General features: G+C 33.4%; 1 protein-coding gene across 1 annotated transcript in view; it reads left to right on the forward strand.

Annotated features, from left to right (window-relative positions):
* The window catches only part of LOC143079844 (uncharacterized), a 49,224-nt gene extending 41,971 nt beyond the window's left edge, over positions 1-7,253 (forward strand). Inside the window, exons 6-7 of the mRNA XM_076255481.1 lie at positions 4,185-4,382; positions 6,289-7,253. Coding sequence (XP_076111596.1) covers positions 4,185-4,382; positions 6,289-6,521 — 431 coding nt within the window. The 3' untranslated portion in view covers positions 6,522-7,253. The remainder of the gene's footprint in view (positions 1-4,184; positions 4,383-6,288) is intronic.
* Positions 7,254-20,739: the final 13,486 nt, after the last annotated feature.

Consider the following 20,739-nt stretch of genomic DNA (forward strand, 5'->3'; position numbering starts at 1 on the left):
GAATTGGTAATTTTAAGGAAATTTTGCCATTTTTGGTTATTATCTTGTATATTGTTATAGCTAGAGATAAACTGTAAACAGCAATAATGTTCAGCAAAGTAAGATCTACAAAAAAGTCAACATGACCAAAATGGTCAGTTGACCCCTTAACGAGATATTGCCCTTTATAGACAATTTTTGTCAATTTTTCGTCAATTTTTGTAATCTTTTACAAAAATATTTTCTGAAACTACTGAGATAAATTGAACCAAACTTGTCCACAATCATCTTTAGGGTATCTAGTTTAAAAATGTGTCCTATGACCCGACTTGTGAACTAAGATGGCCGACATGGCTAAAAATGGTACATAGGGTAAAATGCAGTTTTTGGCTAAAATCTCAGAAACCAAAGCATTTAGAGCAAATTTGACAGGAAACATTTGTTCGTTGGGTCATGGTTTACCTGCCCCTGAAATTTTCAGACCATTCAGGCAACCCATTGTTAGGTTGCTGCCCCTGAATTAGTAATTTTAAGAAAAATTTTGCAGCTTTTGGTAATTATCTTGAATATTATTATAGATAGAGATAAACTGTTTAAAGCAATAATGTACAGCAAAGTAAAAACTACAAATAAGTCAACATAACCAAAATGGTCAATTAAGTAATTCCCCTTTATAGTCAATTTTTTACAATTTTCATAAATTTTGTAAATTTTTACAAAAGATTTTAACTACTGGGATAGATTCATAGGTTCATTAGATAGAGATAATTGTAAGCAGCAAGAATGTTCAGTAAGGTAAGATCTACAAACACATCACCATCACCAAAACACAATTTTGTAATGAATCCATCTGTGTCCTTCGTTTATGATGTGCGCATAGACCAAGGTGAACGACACAGGCACTTTAGAGCCTCTAGTTCATGATTTATTCCAGTTTAAAATGGAATTCTGATATAACCTGCTACGCAAGATGTTCAGTGTGCACTACATTTTTTATGTTATTTCTTCATAGACAGAAAAAATATTTGTCATTCCTGAAATAACAGAATGTGTGAAAAAAACAAACTACCTACTTATTTTGTAGTCCTTTTCAGGCATACATAGCTGATGTTTTCAGTTGGTTCCTGGGCAAATCTAAACGAAACTGCATCCATGTGGTATTTTCGTCTAATTAAAATGTATATATGACATTTTTTTACCAAACTTGTCAAATCAAAGTGATGAAAATCACTCATGGAAAGATTAGAAGAGTAGTTTGAATAATTTCATATTAAGGTATGGTGGGGCAAAGTGAACATTAATAAAACAATAATGCTGAAAATTGCATGAACAGCAGGTCTTTAGAAGGAAACATGCTTTTCCAGTATGATTATAAAATGAGCCCAAATTCAATAATATGGGTCTTTTAATTTGCACAATTTTATTTAAACTCATGTTTATATCTTATCCAAATAATGTTGCATGTTCTGAACATGTTTCAAAAAAACAAAAAATTGCAAATAAAAAATTCTAATGATTGATGGGGAATAAACTAATAAACAATGGTTTGTTATAATTAAAAGTTTTCAAATTTTAAAACTGTTTCAAGCCATTTCTGATAAAAAAAAAAAAGTGAACTAATCTAAACTGTTGATTGATTACAGATGATTATTGGAAATTTATCAGGTAAATTGTAGGCCTTACTTGAATATCTTTTATATATTCATATTTATATTCATAATTTCATATTTCATTTTTTTTAATGATCTTGTTAATCCATTAATCATTTATCTTTCAGATATAATTTACAGAATCACTTTATATAATGGAGATCAAAAGTAATAGGCAATAAATAAATTGATCATCCTTATATATATCAAACATCTAATAAATACATTTGTGTATTCAATTATGAGGTCAAATATTTGTGTATTGGGATGTTTATTGAGGGATCTGTATAATTATGTAAGACTGAGGTTGATAAGTAATGTGGTCAATTTGATTGACAGTTTAGGAGGTGGGGCATTGTAAATAAAGGTTTACCTTGTCTCTGATTGTTTAGTGTTAATGACAGTTGTCACATACCTGTCAACCTGTGACGATGAAAATGCAGGTCATGACCTGCATTGAAGAATCAAATCTCAGGTCATAACGCGTACGAACTTTTTCGAGCTGAATTTCAGTATTTATGGTACATTTTCTTATAATGTATATCAAAGATACCAAAACATCAATGCATGTTCACTTGATTAAGTCATTTTAAATCTTATTTATTATTATTTCATTACACTTTTAAAGATTTTTATTAACTTGTGTATCACAGTCTTATGTCCTTTACTTTTGTCATCATCTAAAATTATTCTTCAAATGTAATTTTAAAATCAGTCTACTAGCCTTTAAACATACCATGTAGAGGTATTACATATATAAACTTTCATTAGACAAGGAAATTAGACTATGATAAAATATAGCAATACAGTTAAAGGAAGTATAAATGTAAAAAAATAATTTTCAACTTTTTTTTAAAAATTGTATAAAGGTATAAAAATAATGAAAAGTTATTTTTCAATATGTATTTGAATTTTATATTATTATGATTTAATCTTTTTCACCCATAAAACGTAAATATAAGGAATAATTTTGAATGGTGACAAATAAGGGGAAGTAACTCTTAGTTGAAATATCTTTGTAAAACAACAGGGCAATTTATTTACGACCTAAAGCTAAGGTAATTGGTGTTAATCAACAGTGTGTTTGACACCAAAGCTGTCAAGTGAAGCCATGCACTTAATGGGTCACTTAATTTGACAGTTTACATAGCTAGATGAACTGCATGTTCATGGAAGAATTACGAATTTGCCGGTATTTCAAAGGAATATTACTTATGTCATGAAAATCAATCTCAAGGCTAAGAAATACGGGTGAAATCGGGTCATTTTCGGAATTTCCGGGTTATTTACATGACCCGGCGGGTGATCCGGGTGATCCCTCAGAATTGTGAAAATCTCGGGTCACACCCGCAGAATCCGGGTCAGTTGACAGGTACGTTGTCAATCATACTAGTATTGTATCAATACCCAATTACCTAATCAAAATGGGTTTTTTTTAAAAGCCTGCACATCAACACAACTAAATGACATAGATTCTTGAATGAATTGCTCCAATAATTTACCCATTTTTTCAGTTTTTAACCGGATTTTTGTGTCGAAAATGTAGGTTATTGATTTGGGGATGTACGGCGGGCGGCCGGGCGGCCGGGTGGGCCGGCGGCAACCAAATGTTGTCCGTGCATTTACTCATGAAGCATTCAACCAAACCTTTTAAAATTTTAATATGTTGTTACTGACAACAAAATGGAGGTCAAGTTCAATAATGATGATTTTGACTTTTACCGTTCAGGAGTTACGGTTCTTGAAAGTTTGAAAAATGTTGTGTCCGTCCATTTACTCATGAACCGTTCAACCAAACCTTTTAAAATTTTAATATGTTGTTACTGACAACATAACGGAGGTCAAGTTCAATAATGACGATTTTTACTTTTACCGTTCAGGAGTTATGGTTCTTGAAAGTTTAAAAAATTTCGTGTCCGTGCATTTACTCATGAACCAGTCAACCAAACCTTTTAAAATTTTAATATGTTGTTACTGACAACAAAATGGAGGTCAAGTTCAATAATGACGATTTTGACTTTTACCGTTCAGGAGTTACGGTTCTTGAAAGTTTAAAAAATGTTGTGTCTGTGCATTTACTCATGAACCGTTCAACCAAACGTTTTAAAATTTCCTATTAGGAGTTTTGGTCCTTGTAATATTGATAAATGCCAGAACACAAATAAATGTTAAAGAATCCGGTTTACTGTCATTTTGACAGCTCTTGTTACATGTATTATGTGCACATACATGAGAACCATAGGGAACTATATTTTAGTGTGAATACATTTAGTAACAGTAGCTAACCTGTCGTGTTGTTAGGGAGGCCGGTGCCTTAGTAAAGATTTAGAACAAGTTCTAATCTTTCCAAAAACTGTATCCCTGTCCCTATTCTCAAGACCAAACAGGCCAAGGCTCCCTGTTGAAGACCTTACTTTGACCTATGATGGTTTATTTTTACAAATTATGAATTCGATGGAGAGTTGTCTCATTGGAACTCTACCATATCATATATCTATGATCATAATTCTCTTTCCTATTTTTTTGTTTACCTTTTTACATTTCTTTCTGTTACAGACATACATATCTGGGATATTATAGCAGAACTTGTCAAGCTGTGTACCTATCCATCACCTTTGAACCCATTTGAAGTTGATTTTGACTATTTTACCACTTTGTCATTGCAAGATAGAGTAATTGCTACTGGTGCCATGGTTCACTGCTTACAGAATATAGTATTACATACACAGGATGAGAAAGTATACGCTAGTAAAGGTAAGGTTTAATGGTTCACTGCTTACAGAACATAGTATTACATACACAGGATGAGAAAGTATACGCTAGTAAAGGTAAGGTTTAATGGTTCACTGCTTACAGAACATAGTATTACATACACAGGATGAGAAAGTATACGCTAGTAAAGGTAAGGTTTAATGGTTCACTGCTTACAGAACATAGTATTACATACATAGGATGAGAAAGTATATGCTAGTAAAGGTAAGGTTTAATGGTTCACTGCTTACAGAACATAGTATTACATACACAGGATGAGAAAGTATATGCTAGTAAAGGTAAGGTTTAATGGTTCACTGCTTACAGAACATAGTATTACATACACAGGATGAGAAAGTATACGCTAGTAAAGGTAAAGAGTTGCATTAACACATTGCTGTCTCTGATCTTTTATTTTTAACGCTTCAGTTGTCTTCTGGTTACTGAGCTTGTTCTTCTAGTGTGTGGAAGGTTGTGTGTTCAACACAACAACTAAGCAAACCAAAGAATGTAAATGTGGTATTTGCTACTTCTTTTCTAAGCATGGGGCATTAAGGGGAAAGAGCAAATACACATGTTAATGTGTTTGAGATGTCTTCATGGAGACTGTTCCCTTGTTTGAAATATGGCTCAGCCTGTCATTTTATGAATTATCAGACTGTCATTCTCATTTACCTATTAAGGTAGCACAAAACAAAGATTTTTCATCCCCAATCAGACATCTTTAAACTGATGTAATTCCACTCATCTTTCTTTAAATTTTATAAATGAGGTACCAAAAGAAATTGCGATAATTTTATTATGACATAATTATTACATAATTAATTGTTATGTAATTAGTTGCCATATTGTGATGTCCATACTTGAAAGAATTTAGCTTCTTTGTTATTCATAGCATCCCAAATTTTTTCATAGATTCTTGCTCAACACAGTTTGACCTCCAAAACTGTGTCTCAGATTTTTCCTATTGTATTTCATTCTCTCATAAATCTTCAATGAAGTTTGCAACATCAATTCATAAGAGACCACTAAATTCAATTGGGTATTAAATTTATTCTATTGATGTTTTTGGAAATCTGAGACACAGTTTTGGAGGTCAACCTGTGTTGTACAAGAATCTATAAAATATTTTGGGATGCTGTGAAAAACAAAGACGCTAAATTCATTCAATTGTGGACATCACAATATAGCAACTAATTACATAATAATTAATTATGTAATAATTATGTCATAATGAAATTATCACAATTTCAAAGATTAATCTTTCTTCTTTCTTTTGGTACCTCATTTATAAAATATAAAGAAGGATTAAATGAATTACATCAGTTTAAAGTTGTCTGATTGGGAGTTGAAAAATCTTTGTATTGTGCTACCTTAAATTGATGTTCTTATTCCCAGACAAGTAAAATTTTATTCAGAATAGTAAATTTTGAAAAACTTTGTTTAGACACACAAGGAAAATGTCTGAATATTTGTTTTGAACTAATGCTGTAAATTCAGAAATTAATTACAGGTTTTTATTAATGCAAATAATGCGACTCGTTGAGTATCAAAATTAGAATAACTCTCATTCTGGTATATGATACATATATATATAAATGAAACTTCTTAATTTGCAATAATTAAACTCACATATTTGTTGATTCTTCAAAAATGGCTAAAATAAATGCATTCAATAATGTCTGAATTTACAGTTGTTAGAAAGGTTTTCGTTCAGATTGATAAAGGTGAACCACGATACTTAATGTTGAATGACGTACAGTTTTTGTAGGATTTTATGCTTATTTTATCAAAACCACAAATACTAAATTATGAACATGCATTTTTTCCTCAAACCACACAAAAATAGGTACCCATGAAAATAAATGAATCCACAATATGTGTGAAGAGTTTTTTATTTACTTTTCAGTTTTCGAAGAGTTGCAGATAATCACAAAGCTTCACTTTCAAGCTTTACAACAGCTGGTAAAAGATGGAGGACTACCTGTCCTACAACAACATATAGCCCGGTCTAATCCTCGACAAAGGAGTACAAATTCTGGAAGTTCAAGATATCCTAGTGCAGGTCCTGGGTACCAGACACCATCATATACCAGTCAGACATATCAGACACAGCCGCAGTATGGATATGCTCAATATTGAGACATTAATAATTTGCAGCACAATGTATCAGGTTTCAGGGGCATTTCATTTTTTAATGAAAATGTAAAAGATCTTTGCAAATCACTTAGAACAAATGGAGGGAACAAAGATCTGTCTCATAATTGTAATAATTGTTTCAGGCATTGTAGTTAAGTTTTTTTTTTATTATGCTTAACTGAATTTTGTGATTTATTTAATTGACATTCTTGCAATGGTTTGGGTTTCATTCCACCTGATTTTTCAAGATACATGTACTTAATTTCTTTTCTTCTTTTTCATCTTTTTTTTTAATTCAACATACCTTTAATAATTCATTTTGAAATAACAAGTTTATTTTAAATTTGAGAGCTAGTGATAAAATGAAACCAAAAAAATCACAGTAGCCAAAACCACAACTCAAAAGAGAATATACCTCTGAATATTATACATTTACTGGTTTATTACATATCTGAGAAAAATAAGTATTTCATGACAATTGGTTACCAAAATCATTTGTTCAATTACCATGTAAAAGCATGTGACGTTTAGGGCAGTCACTGATGGTCACTTTTCTTCATGTGATAATGCTGTGTTATTCAAAATCCAATTCATATAAAAAAAAATATAAACCAATAAGGAATAATGCTCAATATATAAATTTGGTTCATGAAAAGAGTAACATAAAAATACCAAAATAAGTTGAGGGTACAACAGACAATATCAACTAACAAGAATCAGATCCTTTGAGAAAATGTTGACAACAAAAACAAAACAAATGGCTTGACTATTAGCTGTCTTGATAATGTCCTAGTGAACTTTATTATACTGTGGATTCATTTATTTGCATGGGTACCAATTTTCGTGGATTAAGGAAAACATGCATTTTCATGGATATTTAATTTCTTGGTTTTGCCGAAGTGTGCATACAAGCATATGAGAATTTGATTTCGTTGAACATTTAATTTTGAGTAATAATTAAAATTGACAACAACACTTCAAAAGATCTGCAATTTTATTATCTATGTCTACATGTTTCGCCTGCAAGGCAGGCTTCATCAGGACAATTTTTATACAGAAATTGAGCCCCTGAAGTACTCCAAAGTGGTGCATTGAATTTGACGTCGTCATGGTGAGAGAAACAATGAAAAGTGAAAGTAGCAATACAGAGTTATAAATAGATAAGATAAATATAGAAAATTAAAGTTTGTATACAATGTAACTTGAGTTTGTTTTACTATTATATGATACATGAAATTGTTCTAAAGGCTTGGCATCTAATAGGACGAACTTCCCATGGTTCCTACCACTTCGCAAAAAATTGCAAATATTTATAACTCTGTATTGCTACTTTCACTTTTCATTGTTTCTCTCACCATGACGACGTCAAATTCAATGCACCACTTTGGAGTACTTCAGGGGCTCAATTTCTGTATAAAAATAAAAAATTATTATTTAAGGATTGCATTCATTTGCATGATTTGACAACCCGGCATACCAAGGTATCCACTTCAGGGACTCTACCAAAACGATGTCACAGGCGTTGGTTCACCTCGCGGAATTTAATTTATTATTTAATCGTGAACCCCTGCATCCGAAAGGAACCGCCAAGCTAACAGCGCCGATCTACAGGCCACCAGCATATACATGGACCAAGGAATATTCCATACTTACGACGAAATAACAACTGAATCAAGATGACCAAGATGTCCGATATCACCTATACATCTATAAATGATAGCAGATATAAATGATTGCAGAAGAAACGTACCACGGGCGCCAATCTTAAATGAACCAGGAATTCACAACTATGCCATTATACAGACCAACTACTGCAGACGATCCAAAAATTATATAGAGTCACCAAATAATTAACAAAGGAACAGTTTTTGACGATTTTATTATCCACAGCGGCGATCATAATCTTCCTATTGTTGCCGACGCGCCGGGAAGTAGTAACCTCCAACTATGGCCAGGTTGGAAGAGAAGCCTTGCGAAGTGGTAGGAACCATGGGAAGTTCGTCCTATTAGATGCCAAGCCTTTAGAACAATTTCATGTATCATATAATAGTAAAACAAACTCAAGTTACATTGTATACAAACTTTAATTTTCTATATTTATCTTATCTATTTATAACTCTGTATTGCTACTTTCACTTTTCATTGTTTCTCTCACCATGACGACGTCAAATTCAATGCACCACTTTGGAGTACTTCAGGGGCTCAATTTCTGTATAAAAATTGTCCTGATGAAGCCTGCCTTGCAGGCGAAACATGTAGACATAGATAATAAAATTGCAGATCTTTTGAAGTGTTGTTGTCAATTTTAATTATTATTTAAGGATTGCATTCATTTGCATGATTTGACAACCCGGCATACCAAGGTATCCACTTCAGGGACTCTACCAAAACGATGTCACAGGCGTTGGTTCACCTCGCGGAATTTAATTTAATTTTGAGGTTTAACTATACCCACAAAATCCACGAAAATTGGTTTACCAACGAATAATAATGAATCCACATTTCAGTTTTTTTTTACAAATGTGATGTGGTAGTACATGAATAAAAGTGCAATATTTTTTTGTTATTAATTTACTGCCTATTAAGTAGTGACAACCTCAGTTTTCTCATAGTCATAGCCTCAGCTTTCTCATAGTCATAGGCTCATTTTCCATGCAGAAGGTCCTTGATTGGATCAGTGGCAGTTCAAACCAAGTCTTGAAAAAGGTATTTACTGCCTCTCTGTAAAGAATGTGGCATTTCATACAAGCAAAGACCAGTTTGCTCCATGTGGTATTTAGAAGAAGCAACGACTAGTTTGCTTAGTCAGAATAGTTTATATGTCTTGGTAAATTGACAATTAATAATGAGAGCTTTTAAGCATGTGGTTGATTGATTCTACACCAGAAAGTTACAATTTAGAGATATGAGTGAGACTGTCAAGAGTGCACTTATTCATATTTAAGATTTTTTCGAACAACATGAAATTTAATTGATTAAGTAAGCTCCCAGTTCTTATAATGGTAATTAAGAATTATTTTTAGGTAATCATGTCCATCTTAAATGGTTCATTTTACTTTCACCTCATTTTCATGGATTGCTTGATCGTCCAATTTTTCTTTGTAAGTCACTTTTCACACCAAGCTTATCAGTAGCAGTACTTAGACCACTTGGCCACCAACAGAGGCCCCCCTTTTTGGGAAAAAATTTGGTTGATTATACATGTAAAGGAAATCACTGAAGCGTGACGGGAGCGGCCCCCTCTTATGAAAATTTCTGGATCAAGGCCCCGCTACTGTATTTATCATTTATAATCATTGTATGTGGTCATTATTCTGTAAAGCAGGCAAGTAGTTACTGAGTGTTTACTTGTGTTTTCTTTCAGGAAAAGGGAGATAACTATGATTTGAAATGATGATTCTGTTCAATTATAGCGGACTGATCAAGAATTTGGTAAAGATGTGTTTACCAATTTGTATAGTTCATACCAGTTTTAAAATATTAATGTGTTTCATATGATATAAGATGATATAGATTAAATGGCCCATGGAGAGCAAAGTAATTTGTTGCAATTATTGTTATAGGTGACACAAATGAGAATCACATATAAATATTAAAATAATCAATAGGCGGATCCAGAGAGTGGGGATGAGGGGGGCCGGGCCCCCTTCTGTGGGAAAAATTTGGTTGATTATATAGGGAATCAATGAAGCATGACTGGAGCCTCCTCCCCAGCTGCTCCTCCCCTCCCCCAATTTTAGGTCAGTCAGTGGACCCCTTATCAAAAGTTCTGAATCCTTTTAACAGGCAAATATTCTTAATGTGTAACATATAAACATATCTGTACTAAATTGATGGTTTTCTCAGTTCATTTTTTTAAAATTTAAATTTTAATAATATTCAATACTTCTAACTTTTCTTGAACAAAAAGCCAATTGAACTGTCGATGCAATTGTGGTTGACTGATTAAGATAAACTATAGTAGGCTTCATCAGTGATTTTTTACTTAGTATAGAATTTCCCTGGCTTCACATAAACATTTAAAATGTAAAAGACCTTTGATATTTTAATTTAATTATAGAAATAACTACTTGGTATTTCTGTTAAGTATTCAGGTGAATTACAGAAGAATCAAGTGTTTCTAACTGTATAAACCTGTTGGCACAGTCAATGCATTCTTTATTCCTGAATACCTGTTCTTAATTAATACATGTATGCTTTTTGGATTACTTTCAGTAACATTTCATTACTCTGAAACACGTTTCCCTTGTGTAATAAATTTATTCCTTAGTTTGTCTATTATATTACTTAATTAGCAAAGAATGTGTTTATTTACCAATATTTTCGTCTGCTTAGTAATCAAGCGACCACTTTCGATCATACCATTGGATAAAAAATTCGTAAGGGTTCCGCGTATCCCAGTCACGGTCTCGCCTACTTTTGCTGTTAATTGCAGACGCAACAAAAAATGAGGAAAAAATCAATAACAATATTCCTCTTACTCTTGATACTATCTTTTGATTTTAAGAAGCTTCTGTCGAAATTTGGTAAAAATCCAATTCATTTCCATAAGTAAAATACAGAAAAAAAAACAGGTACAAAATTTTAACAAAATTTCCTTCTAGACATTAGCTTTTGATCACAAACAAGCTTGTCCAAGTTTGGTACAAATCCAGGGGCCGTGTCAACGAAGCGGTCTTAGGATGGTCTTAGTCCTAAGTCAGGTTAACGAAAGTCGCCTAAGTTAAGATATGTCCTAAATTTGGTCCTAAAGTTAGGATATTCGAATAGGTGTCTTATAGTCCTAAGAGTTGTGATGTCCTAAGTTGAAATAAAACAACAAATATGGCCGCTGTGTATTGTTATGATATTGTAATTATTATATTTATTTATGTTGGCCTAATTTGTGTTGTATGGCCTGATAGTTGTTTACCAAATAATCTTATAACTGCAGTTTAGGAATCACTGGAACAATCACAGAATGATTGGAACTTTCTAGAATGATCCTTATAAAAGATGCGTAATTTAAACTTCTACGTTATTCCAGAAACTTCCGTTGTAACTTTCCAGGATTTTCCACAATGTTCCATTATAGAGTGTTCTAGAATTTTCCATGACAACACTATATATACAGACACTAAAGTTAAACTCTCATAATTAAACTTGGACATAGACATTGATAGACATTAGTATTCACAGCATTTGGATTGACACTTTTATTCTACAAACAACATCATACTGGATTGTGACATTAGTAGTGAACGTAATATTCAAATTGGATTCCGAAAGATTTCCGGATACAGATAAAGATAACAGATTGGACTCATATTTTGACAGTTAAGTTAACAGTAATATTTGTGTAATACCTTTTGTAAACTTTTGTATATTAAATATTGTTAAATTTTACTATTGATTTGTGTCTTTTGTTGGCTACAATTTAAAGGCGATTTCTGGCCGTAACAGAAATTGGGGGCTCGTCCGGGAGACTGAAAATATATTATTCAAAATTTTTTCAATATTTTTATTATAACTAGCCAACAAAATTCTACAAAATGGCATTTGATGCCGGTAAATTTTTGAAAACGCCAGACCTGGAGAGTTTTGATAATTTAAAGAAAGACGAATTAGTGTTGCTTGCTAAACATCTGCAGTTAAATTTTAAAGTATCTATGAGAAAACAAATTATAAAAAATTTGGTTATAGACAAATTAGTTGACGCAGAAATTTTAGGTGAAGAGGCTCTTGAACTTAAGGTCGAAAATGTAGATGCCTTTAAATTAAAACAGCTTGAATTAGAACATGAATTTAAATTAAAACAAGCAGAACTGGAAATGAAGGAAAGGTTAGAAATGGAAAAGAAAGAAAAAGAAGATGAATTTAAATTAAAAGAACTGGAAATGAAGGAGAGGGAGAAAATAAAAGAACTTGAAATGAGAGAAAGGCTAGAGATGGAAAAACTGAAAATTGAAATAATTAAAGAAGAAAGCAACTCTAAAGTCCTATCAAAATCAGATTATTTTGATGCAGCAAAAAATATACGTTTGGTTCCCAGATTTTGTGAAAAAACAGTTGATAAATATTTTCCACAGTTTGAGAAAATTGCTCGTAATTTGAATTGGCCAAAGCCGTATTGGACTACAATGCTACAAAGTGTTTTCGAGGGTAAAGCCGCTGAAATATACTCTGCACTTCCATCAGAAAAAAGTTCCGATTATGACACGGTGAAACAGGAAGTTTTAAAAGCTTATGAGCTAGTACCAGAAGCATATAGACAGAAATTTAGATCTTATAAAAAGTTTGATTCACAAACCTATGTGGAATTTGCTCGGGAAAAAGAAGATCTATTTGATAAATGGCTTACTTCAAAGAAAACAGATAACAATTTTGATAACCTAAGACAATTGATGTTATTAGAAGAGTTCAAACTATGTGTTCATTTAGACTTAAAAACACATTTAGACGACAAAACTGTTGAGTCAATACATGATGCAGCTGTCATTTCAGATAATTATACTCTTTCACATAAAAGAAGTTTCAAGGGTCAAAATGTCAATACTTCCAGTGGAAATTACAAAAATCAAAGCAATGAGCGTACTGATAGTAAGCCTGTTGCACAGAATAAGAGTCAGTCCAGTTATAATATGTCTAGTCCAAAATTTGATACTTTTGAGAAGAAGTCACTGACTTGTGCTTATTGTAAGAAGATTGGTCACCTGATGGCTGATTGTTTTAGACTCCAGAAGAAGAATGAACGAGATAATAAGCCGAAGACCAGTGCTTGTACGACACCTTATATTACCAGTACATTGGAATGCCCTGCGCGTCAGGCTTTTAAGTCCAGTTTTTGTGATTACATGGAGGAATACAAACCCTTTATGTCTGATGGGTTTGTTTCTATTGTTGATGATACCACTCTTCAGCCTATTAAGATTTTACGGGACACTGGAGCTTCTCAGTCTTTATTGTTAGAAGGTGTGTTGCCTTTGTCCGAGAAGACTTCTGTTGGTGCCTCCGTTTTGTTACAAGGTGTAGAGTTAGGTTGTATAGATGTTCCTCTCCATCGAATTTATCTGAAGTCAGATTTGATAACTGGACCAGTTGTTGTGGGTGTTCGTCCTAATCTCCCTGTTGAGGGTGTTACATTATTGCTAGGAAATGATCTAGCTAGGAACAAAGTGGTTGCTGAACCAATTGTTACCAGTGAACCGGTGGTGGATTTTAAATCACCTGAAGATGATGCTGAATTGTATCCAGCTTGTGTTGTTACTAGGGCGATGGCTAGAAAACAACAAAATGAGATTTTGCAAGAAGACAAGTTTGATTACATGGACCTTTCTGACACTTTTATAGCTGACATTGAAGGTCCTGGTACCTCAGAAAAGGCCATTACAAAACCACCTAGTGTTAACAAGAATGTTATTATGCCATGGCCAGACGTTACCAGCCATTCATTAGACCGAAAGAATTTATTTGAAGAACAACATAAAGACCCTGAGGTTCTTCAGCTCAGCCAGAGAGCTCAACCACAAGAGGAAGCAGACAAAGTGGCCGAATGCTATTACCATCAGGACGGCATTTTAATGAGGAAGTGGAGGCCTCCTGATGCTACCCCAGAGGAGGAATGGAGAGTGGTGTACCAAGTGGTGGTGCCTAAAGTTTATAGGCAAGAAATTATTGGTCTTGCCCATGACACCCCCTTGGCTGGACACTTAGGTATAAGGAAGACTTGCCTAAAAATATTGCAGCATTTCTACTGGCCAAGACTTAGAAATGATGTTGCAGAATACTGCAAATCCTGTCATATATGCCAGGTTGTTGGTAAGCCTAACCAGAAAATACCACCAGCACCACTTCTGCCTATTCCAGCCTTTGACGAACCTTTCAGCAGAGTTCTAATTGACTGCGTTGGACCTTTACCAAAGACCAAAACTGGAAATGCGTATTTATTGACAATCATGTGTACATCCACTCGCTTTCCTGAGGCTATTCCGCTAAGAAATATCAAGACACCTACTATTGTCAAAGCACTTATCAAATTTTTCACATTAGTAGGACTTCCTAAGTCTATACAGTCCGACCAGGGATCAAATTTCATGTCAGGTTTATTTCAGCAAGTCGTGTACCAGCTAGGAATTGCTCAGTATAGATCAAGTGCGTACCATCCAGAATCTCAAGGTGCCTTAGAACGTTTTCATCAAACATTGAAGAACATGATTAGAACTTTTTGTCTTCAATTTGACAGAGACTGGGATGATGGAGTTCACTTTCTACTTTTTGCAGTCCGAGAGGCTGTTCAAGAATCCCTTGGATTTAGTCCCTTTGAGTTGGTATTTGGCCATACTGTAAGGGGACCGTTAAAATTGATTAAGGAAAAGTGGCTTACTGAACATACTGACTTGAATCTTTTAGACTATGTATCTAGATTTAAAGAAAAATTGTATACTGCTTGTCAAATTGCTCAGAAAAACTTAAAAAATGTACAGAACAAGATGAAAATATGGTATGATAAAGATGCCAGGGACAGAGTTTTTGAGCCTGGTGATAGGGTACTTGTATTTTTGCCAGTCCCTGGACATCCTTTACAGGCTAAATATTGTGGTCCTTATACAATAGAGAGTAAAATTAATGATTTGAATTATATTGTAAAAACTCCAGGTCGGCGCAAACAAAATAGAGTGTGTCATATTAATATGTTAAAACCATATTTTGAGCGTACTAATGTTCTATGTGATAGTAAACCAGTTGCCACTTTAGGCATGGTTAAATTTGAGAACAATCATGACAAACCAGATGTAATTGAACCACCTTTTAGTTCTAAAACTTTGGAAGAGACAGTTAGATTGAAAAATTCAGAAATTTTGTCAAATTTAGACTCAAAACTTGCACATCTGTCTTTTGATCATAGAGAAGAAATAAAAACTTTGGTATTTTCTTTTAAAAATCTTTTTCCAGATGTGCCAAACAAAACCACTGCTGTTTGTCATGATGTTGATGTAGGAGATGCTTCTCCAATTAAGCAACATCCTTACAGGCTCAATCCACTCAAACTTGAAGTTATGAGAAAAGAAATTAAATATATGCTTGACAATGATATTATTGAGCCGAGTAACAGTGAATGGAGCTCTCCTTGTCTCCTTGTGCCAAAACCAGATAAAACTTTTCGTTTCGTGACTGATTTCAGAAAAGTAAATTCAGTCTCAAAATCTGATTCCTATCCGATTCCAAGGATAGACGATTGTATTGACAATATTGGTCAAGCAAAATTTGTGAGCAAATTTGATTTATTGAAAGGTTATTGGCAAGTTCCATTGACACAGAGAGCTCGTGAAATATCAGCTTTTGTTACACCAGATGGCTTATTTCAATATACTGTAATGCCATTTGGCATGAAAAGTGCTCCAGCTACATTTCAAAGAATGATCAATAATGTTATAAAAGATTTAGACTGTTGTTATGCTTATATTGATGATCTTATTGTATGTAGTGATAGCTGGGAACAGCATTTAACACATTTGTATGATACTTTTGATAGATTGTCACATTCAAATTTGACTGTTAATCTTGGTAAAAGTGAATTTTGTCAGGCCACTGTTGATTATTTAGGGCATACAGTTGGCCAAGGTCAAGTAAAACCTATTATGGCTAAAGTGGAAGCTATTTCCAAATTTCCACCTCCTACAAATAGAAAACAACTTATGAGATATTTAGGCATGATAGGATTTTACAGGAAATTCTGTTCAAATTTTGCTACTGTTGTTCAACCATTGACTCATCTTTTACGAAAAGATTCTAAATTTATCTGGAGTGAAAATTGTCAAAAAGCTTTTGAAAATAGCAAATCACTTTTAATCAATAGTCCAGTTCTGATTACTCCAGACTTTGAAAAACAATTTAAACTTGCCGTTGATGCAAGCGATGTAGGAATTGGAGCTGTTTTGTATCAAGAGACAGATGATAATGTTGAAAAACCTATATCATATTTTTCTAAGAAATTAGATAAACATCAGAAAAATTATTCAACTATTGAAAAAGAGTGTTTTGCAATGTTGTCAGCACTTCAACATTTTGATGTATATTTGAATCCCACTGTATATCCTATTCTTGTTTATACTGATCATAATCCTCTCACCTTCATGCATAAAATGAGAAACAAGAATCAGAGGTTGACTAGGTGGAGTTTATTGTTACAGGAATATGATGTAATTGTAAAACATATTAAGGGTAAAGATAATGTAATAGCTGATGCTTTATCTAGAGCTTATTAAATCACTTTGTATATATTATGTATTTTTGTTCATATTATTCATGATAAGTTTTTGTTACACTAAAACTTCTTTTAAGGGGGGAGGTGTTATGATATTGTAATTATTATATTTATTTATGTTGGCCTAATTTGTGTTGTATGGCCTGATAGTTGTTTACCAAATAATCTTATAACTGCAGTTTAGGAATCACTGGAACAATCACAGAATGATTGGAACTTTCTAGAATGATCCTTATAAAAGATGCGTAATTTAAACTTCTACGTTATTCCAGAAACTTCCGTTGTAACTTTCCAGGATTTTCCACAATGTTCCATTATAGAGTGTTCTAGAATTTTCCATGACAACACTATATATACAGACACTAAAGTTAAACTCTCATAATTAAACTTGGACATAGACATTGATAGACATTAGTATTCACAGCATTTGGATTGACACTTTTATTCTACAAACAACATCATACTGGATTGTGACATTAGTAGTGAACGTAATATTCAAATTGGATTCCGAAAGATTTCCGGATACAGATAAAGATAACAGATTGGACTCATATTTTGACAGTTAAGTTAACAGTAATATTTGTGTAATACCTTTTGTAAACTTTTGTATATTAAATATTGTTAAATTTTACTATTGATTTGTGTCTTTTGTTGGCTACAATTTAAAGGCGATTTCTGGCCGTAACAGTATGTTCATGTAAGACGACGAGAGAATAATATTCGCCGAAACAGAGTGTTTAGGGACAGAGACAATCCATTAGACAATTTGGACGATGCTGTACGTAAATATAGACTTTCAAGACCAATGATTCTAGAACTCTGTGGAATGTTCCAAAATCAGCTCCCTAGGCCGACTAAAAGGTCCCATGCATTTCCTGTCTCATTACAAATAATGGTAGCCCTAAGATTATATGCGACTGGGAGCTTTCAACTGGTTAATGCTGATGTTCATCATATTTCTAAAGCTAGTGTTTCTACTATAACACGTGACGTCACCTAATGCTTAAAAAATTAATGCAATCAATACATTTCGATGCCCACAGATCCAGCATATCTACAAGCGTCTATTAAAGCAAGGTTTTTATGACATTTAGAATTTTCCAAATGTTATTGGTGCTGTTGATGGAACTCATGTGCGTATCAAAAGTCCAGCTGTTGATGAACATTTGTACGTATACGAAAAAAAAAATACCACTCGCTTAATGTAATGGGAGTTTGTGACTCAAACTTAAAGTTTTTAAACATTGTAGCAAAGTGGCCTGGTAGTACACATGACTCATATGCATTGCGCAATTCAAGGCCTTGTGAAATGTTTGAAGACGGAGACATGGATAGCTTTTTGGGGACAGTGGATATCCACTTCGGCCTTGGCTTTTAACACCAGTCATAAACCCAACAACTAGACAGGACCAACGTTACAACACTTGCCATATGAGAAAGATGTGCTGTTAAAAGGAGTTTTGGTGTGTTGAAATCTCGGTTCCTATGCATCGATACCACTGCAGGAACATTGTTGTACAACCCAGTCAGATGTTGTGACATTATTGTAGCTGTAGTTATTCTAGAATTCCGTTGCCTCCAGGAAACGATAACCCAAGAGATCAAGGAAACATTGGTGGGCAGCAATATGTTGGTAATCAAAATGACGGTGCAGTTATTCGTACTAGATTGATTAATAACAGATTCAACAATTAATAAAAAAAAAAAATCTTATCCTTCTTTTTATGGGTTGTTCATTGCATTTATTCTTGTATTCTGAAACATGGATGACTATCTCACAGACATATAACCAATTAATAACATTTCATTTTGTGGTACAAAGGAATTAACAATATGTAGGTTTTTAAAAAAGAAAGAAAAGGGATTCTTTAGGGACACTCAAACTCACAAGTCGAAAACAAACCGTCTGCAAAAGGCATGGCAAAAAAGAAAAAAAAAGAAAATGTCCAAGACAAATAACAGTATACAAAACACAACATAGAAAAGCAAAGATTGAGCGACACAAACCAGTATAGCGATTGTCATTGTAAACTTATAGTTTTCAACCGAAATTATCATTGTATACTTATAGTTAGTTGTCAAAGGAAATAAGGTAAATTATCTACTTAAATGATAACTATATGAGTATAAATAGAATAAATTAAACGTTGATTGACATATTTCGTCGATTACTGTTTGTGTGTTGGTGAGTGCGCGTGTGTGTGTGTTTAACGTTATGGTCTACATTGTGTATATACACCCACATCTCTTATTTTTATGCCCCACCTACGATAGTAGAGGGGCATTATGTTTTCTGGTCTGTGCGTCCGTTCGTCCGTCCGTCTGTTCGTTCGTTCGTCTGTTCGTTCGTCCGTCTGTCCCGCTTCAGGTTAAAGTTTTTGGTCAAGGTAGTTTTTGATGAAGTTGAAGTCCAATCAACTTGAAACTTAGTACACATGTTCCTTATGATATGATCTTTCTAATTTAAATGCCAAATTAGAGTTTTGACCCCAATTTTACGGTTCACTGATAGAAAATGATAGTGCAAATTTCAGGTTAAAGTTTTTGGCTTCAGGTTAAAGTTTTTGGTCAAGGTAGTTTTTGATGAAGTTGAAGTCCAATCAACTTGAAACTTAGTATACATGTGCCCTATGATATGATCTTTCTAATTTAAATGCCAAATTAGAGTTTTGACCCCAATTTTACGGTTCACTGAACATAGAAAATGATAGTGCAAATTTCAGGTTAAAGTTTTTGGTCAAGGTAGTTTTTGATGAAGTTGAAGTCCAATCAACTTGAAACTTAGTATACATGTGCCCTATGATATGATCTTTCTAATTTAAATGCCAAATTATAGTTTTGACCCCAATTTTACGGTTCACTGAACATAGAAAATGATAGTGCAAATTTCAGGTTAAAGTTTTTGGCTTCAGGTTAAAGTTTTTGGTCAAGGTAGTTTTTGATGAAGTTGAAGTCCAATCAACTTGAAACTTAGTATACATGTGCCCTATGATATGATCTTTCTAATTTAAATGCCAAATTAGAGTTTTGACCCCAATTTTACGGTTCACTGAACATAGAAAATGATAGTGCAAATTTCAGGTTAAAGTTTTTGGCTTCAGGTTAAAGTTTTTGGTCAAGGTAGTTTTTGATGAAGTTGAAGTCCAATCAACTTGAAACTTAGTATACATGTGCCCTATGATATGATCTTTCTAATTTAAATGCCAAATTAGAGTTTTGACCCCAATTTTACGGTTCACTGAACATAGAAAATGATAGTGCAAATTTCAGGTTAAAGTTTTTGGCTTCAGGTTAAAGTTTTTGGTCAAGGTAGTTTTTGATGAAGTTGAAGTCCAATCAACTTGAAACTTAGTATACATGTGCCCTATGATATGATCTTTCTAATTTAAATGCCAAATTAGAGTTTTGACCCCAATTTTACGGTTCACTGAACATAGAAAATGATAGTGCAAATTTCAGGTTAAAGTTTTTGGTCAAGGTAGTTTTTGATAAAGTAGAAGTCCAATCAACTTGAAACTTAGTATACATGTTCCCTTTGATAAGATCATTCTAATTTTAATGCCAAATTAGAGAATTTATTCCAATTTCACAGTCCTTTAAACATAGAAAATGATAGTGTGAGTGGGGCATCCGTGTACTGTGGACACATTCTTGTTCAGTGGGTTATCAAATAGTTGAATCCAAAACAGATGGTTATTAGATATATTTCAAATATTGAAAAAGACAATGATTCAAAACGGGAAGAATAAATGTATATCAAGCTAAAATTCGATTAATTGATGATCACAATCAGTGGCAAACATTATAAGCATATCATGATTGGAAAAAAGTGCAAAGACAGGCATGTCGAACCAATCATGTCGTCATCTCCTCCCCTTTTTTTCGCTCGGTTTTATAAGAACTATAAGAAAATAAACAAATTACCTGATTCATCTGCTGAAGAGTAGGAGCTTCTTTTTGAAGATGAAAATGACGGCA

Source organism: Mytilus galloprovincialis, chromosome 1 (genome assembly GCF_965363235.1).
Source record: "Mytilus galloprovincialis chromosome 1, xbMytGall1.hap1.1, whole genome shotgun sequence".
NCBI lineage: Eukaryota > Metazoa > Mollusca > Bivalvia > Mytilida > Mytilidae > Mytilus > Mytilus galloprovincialis.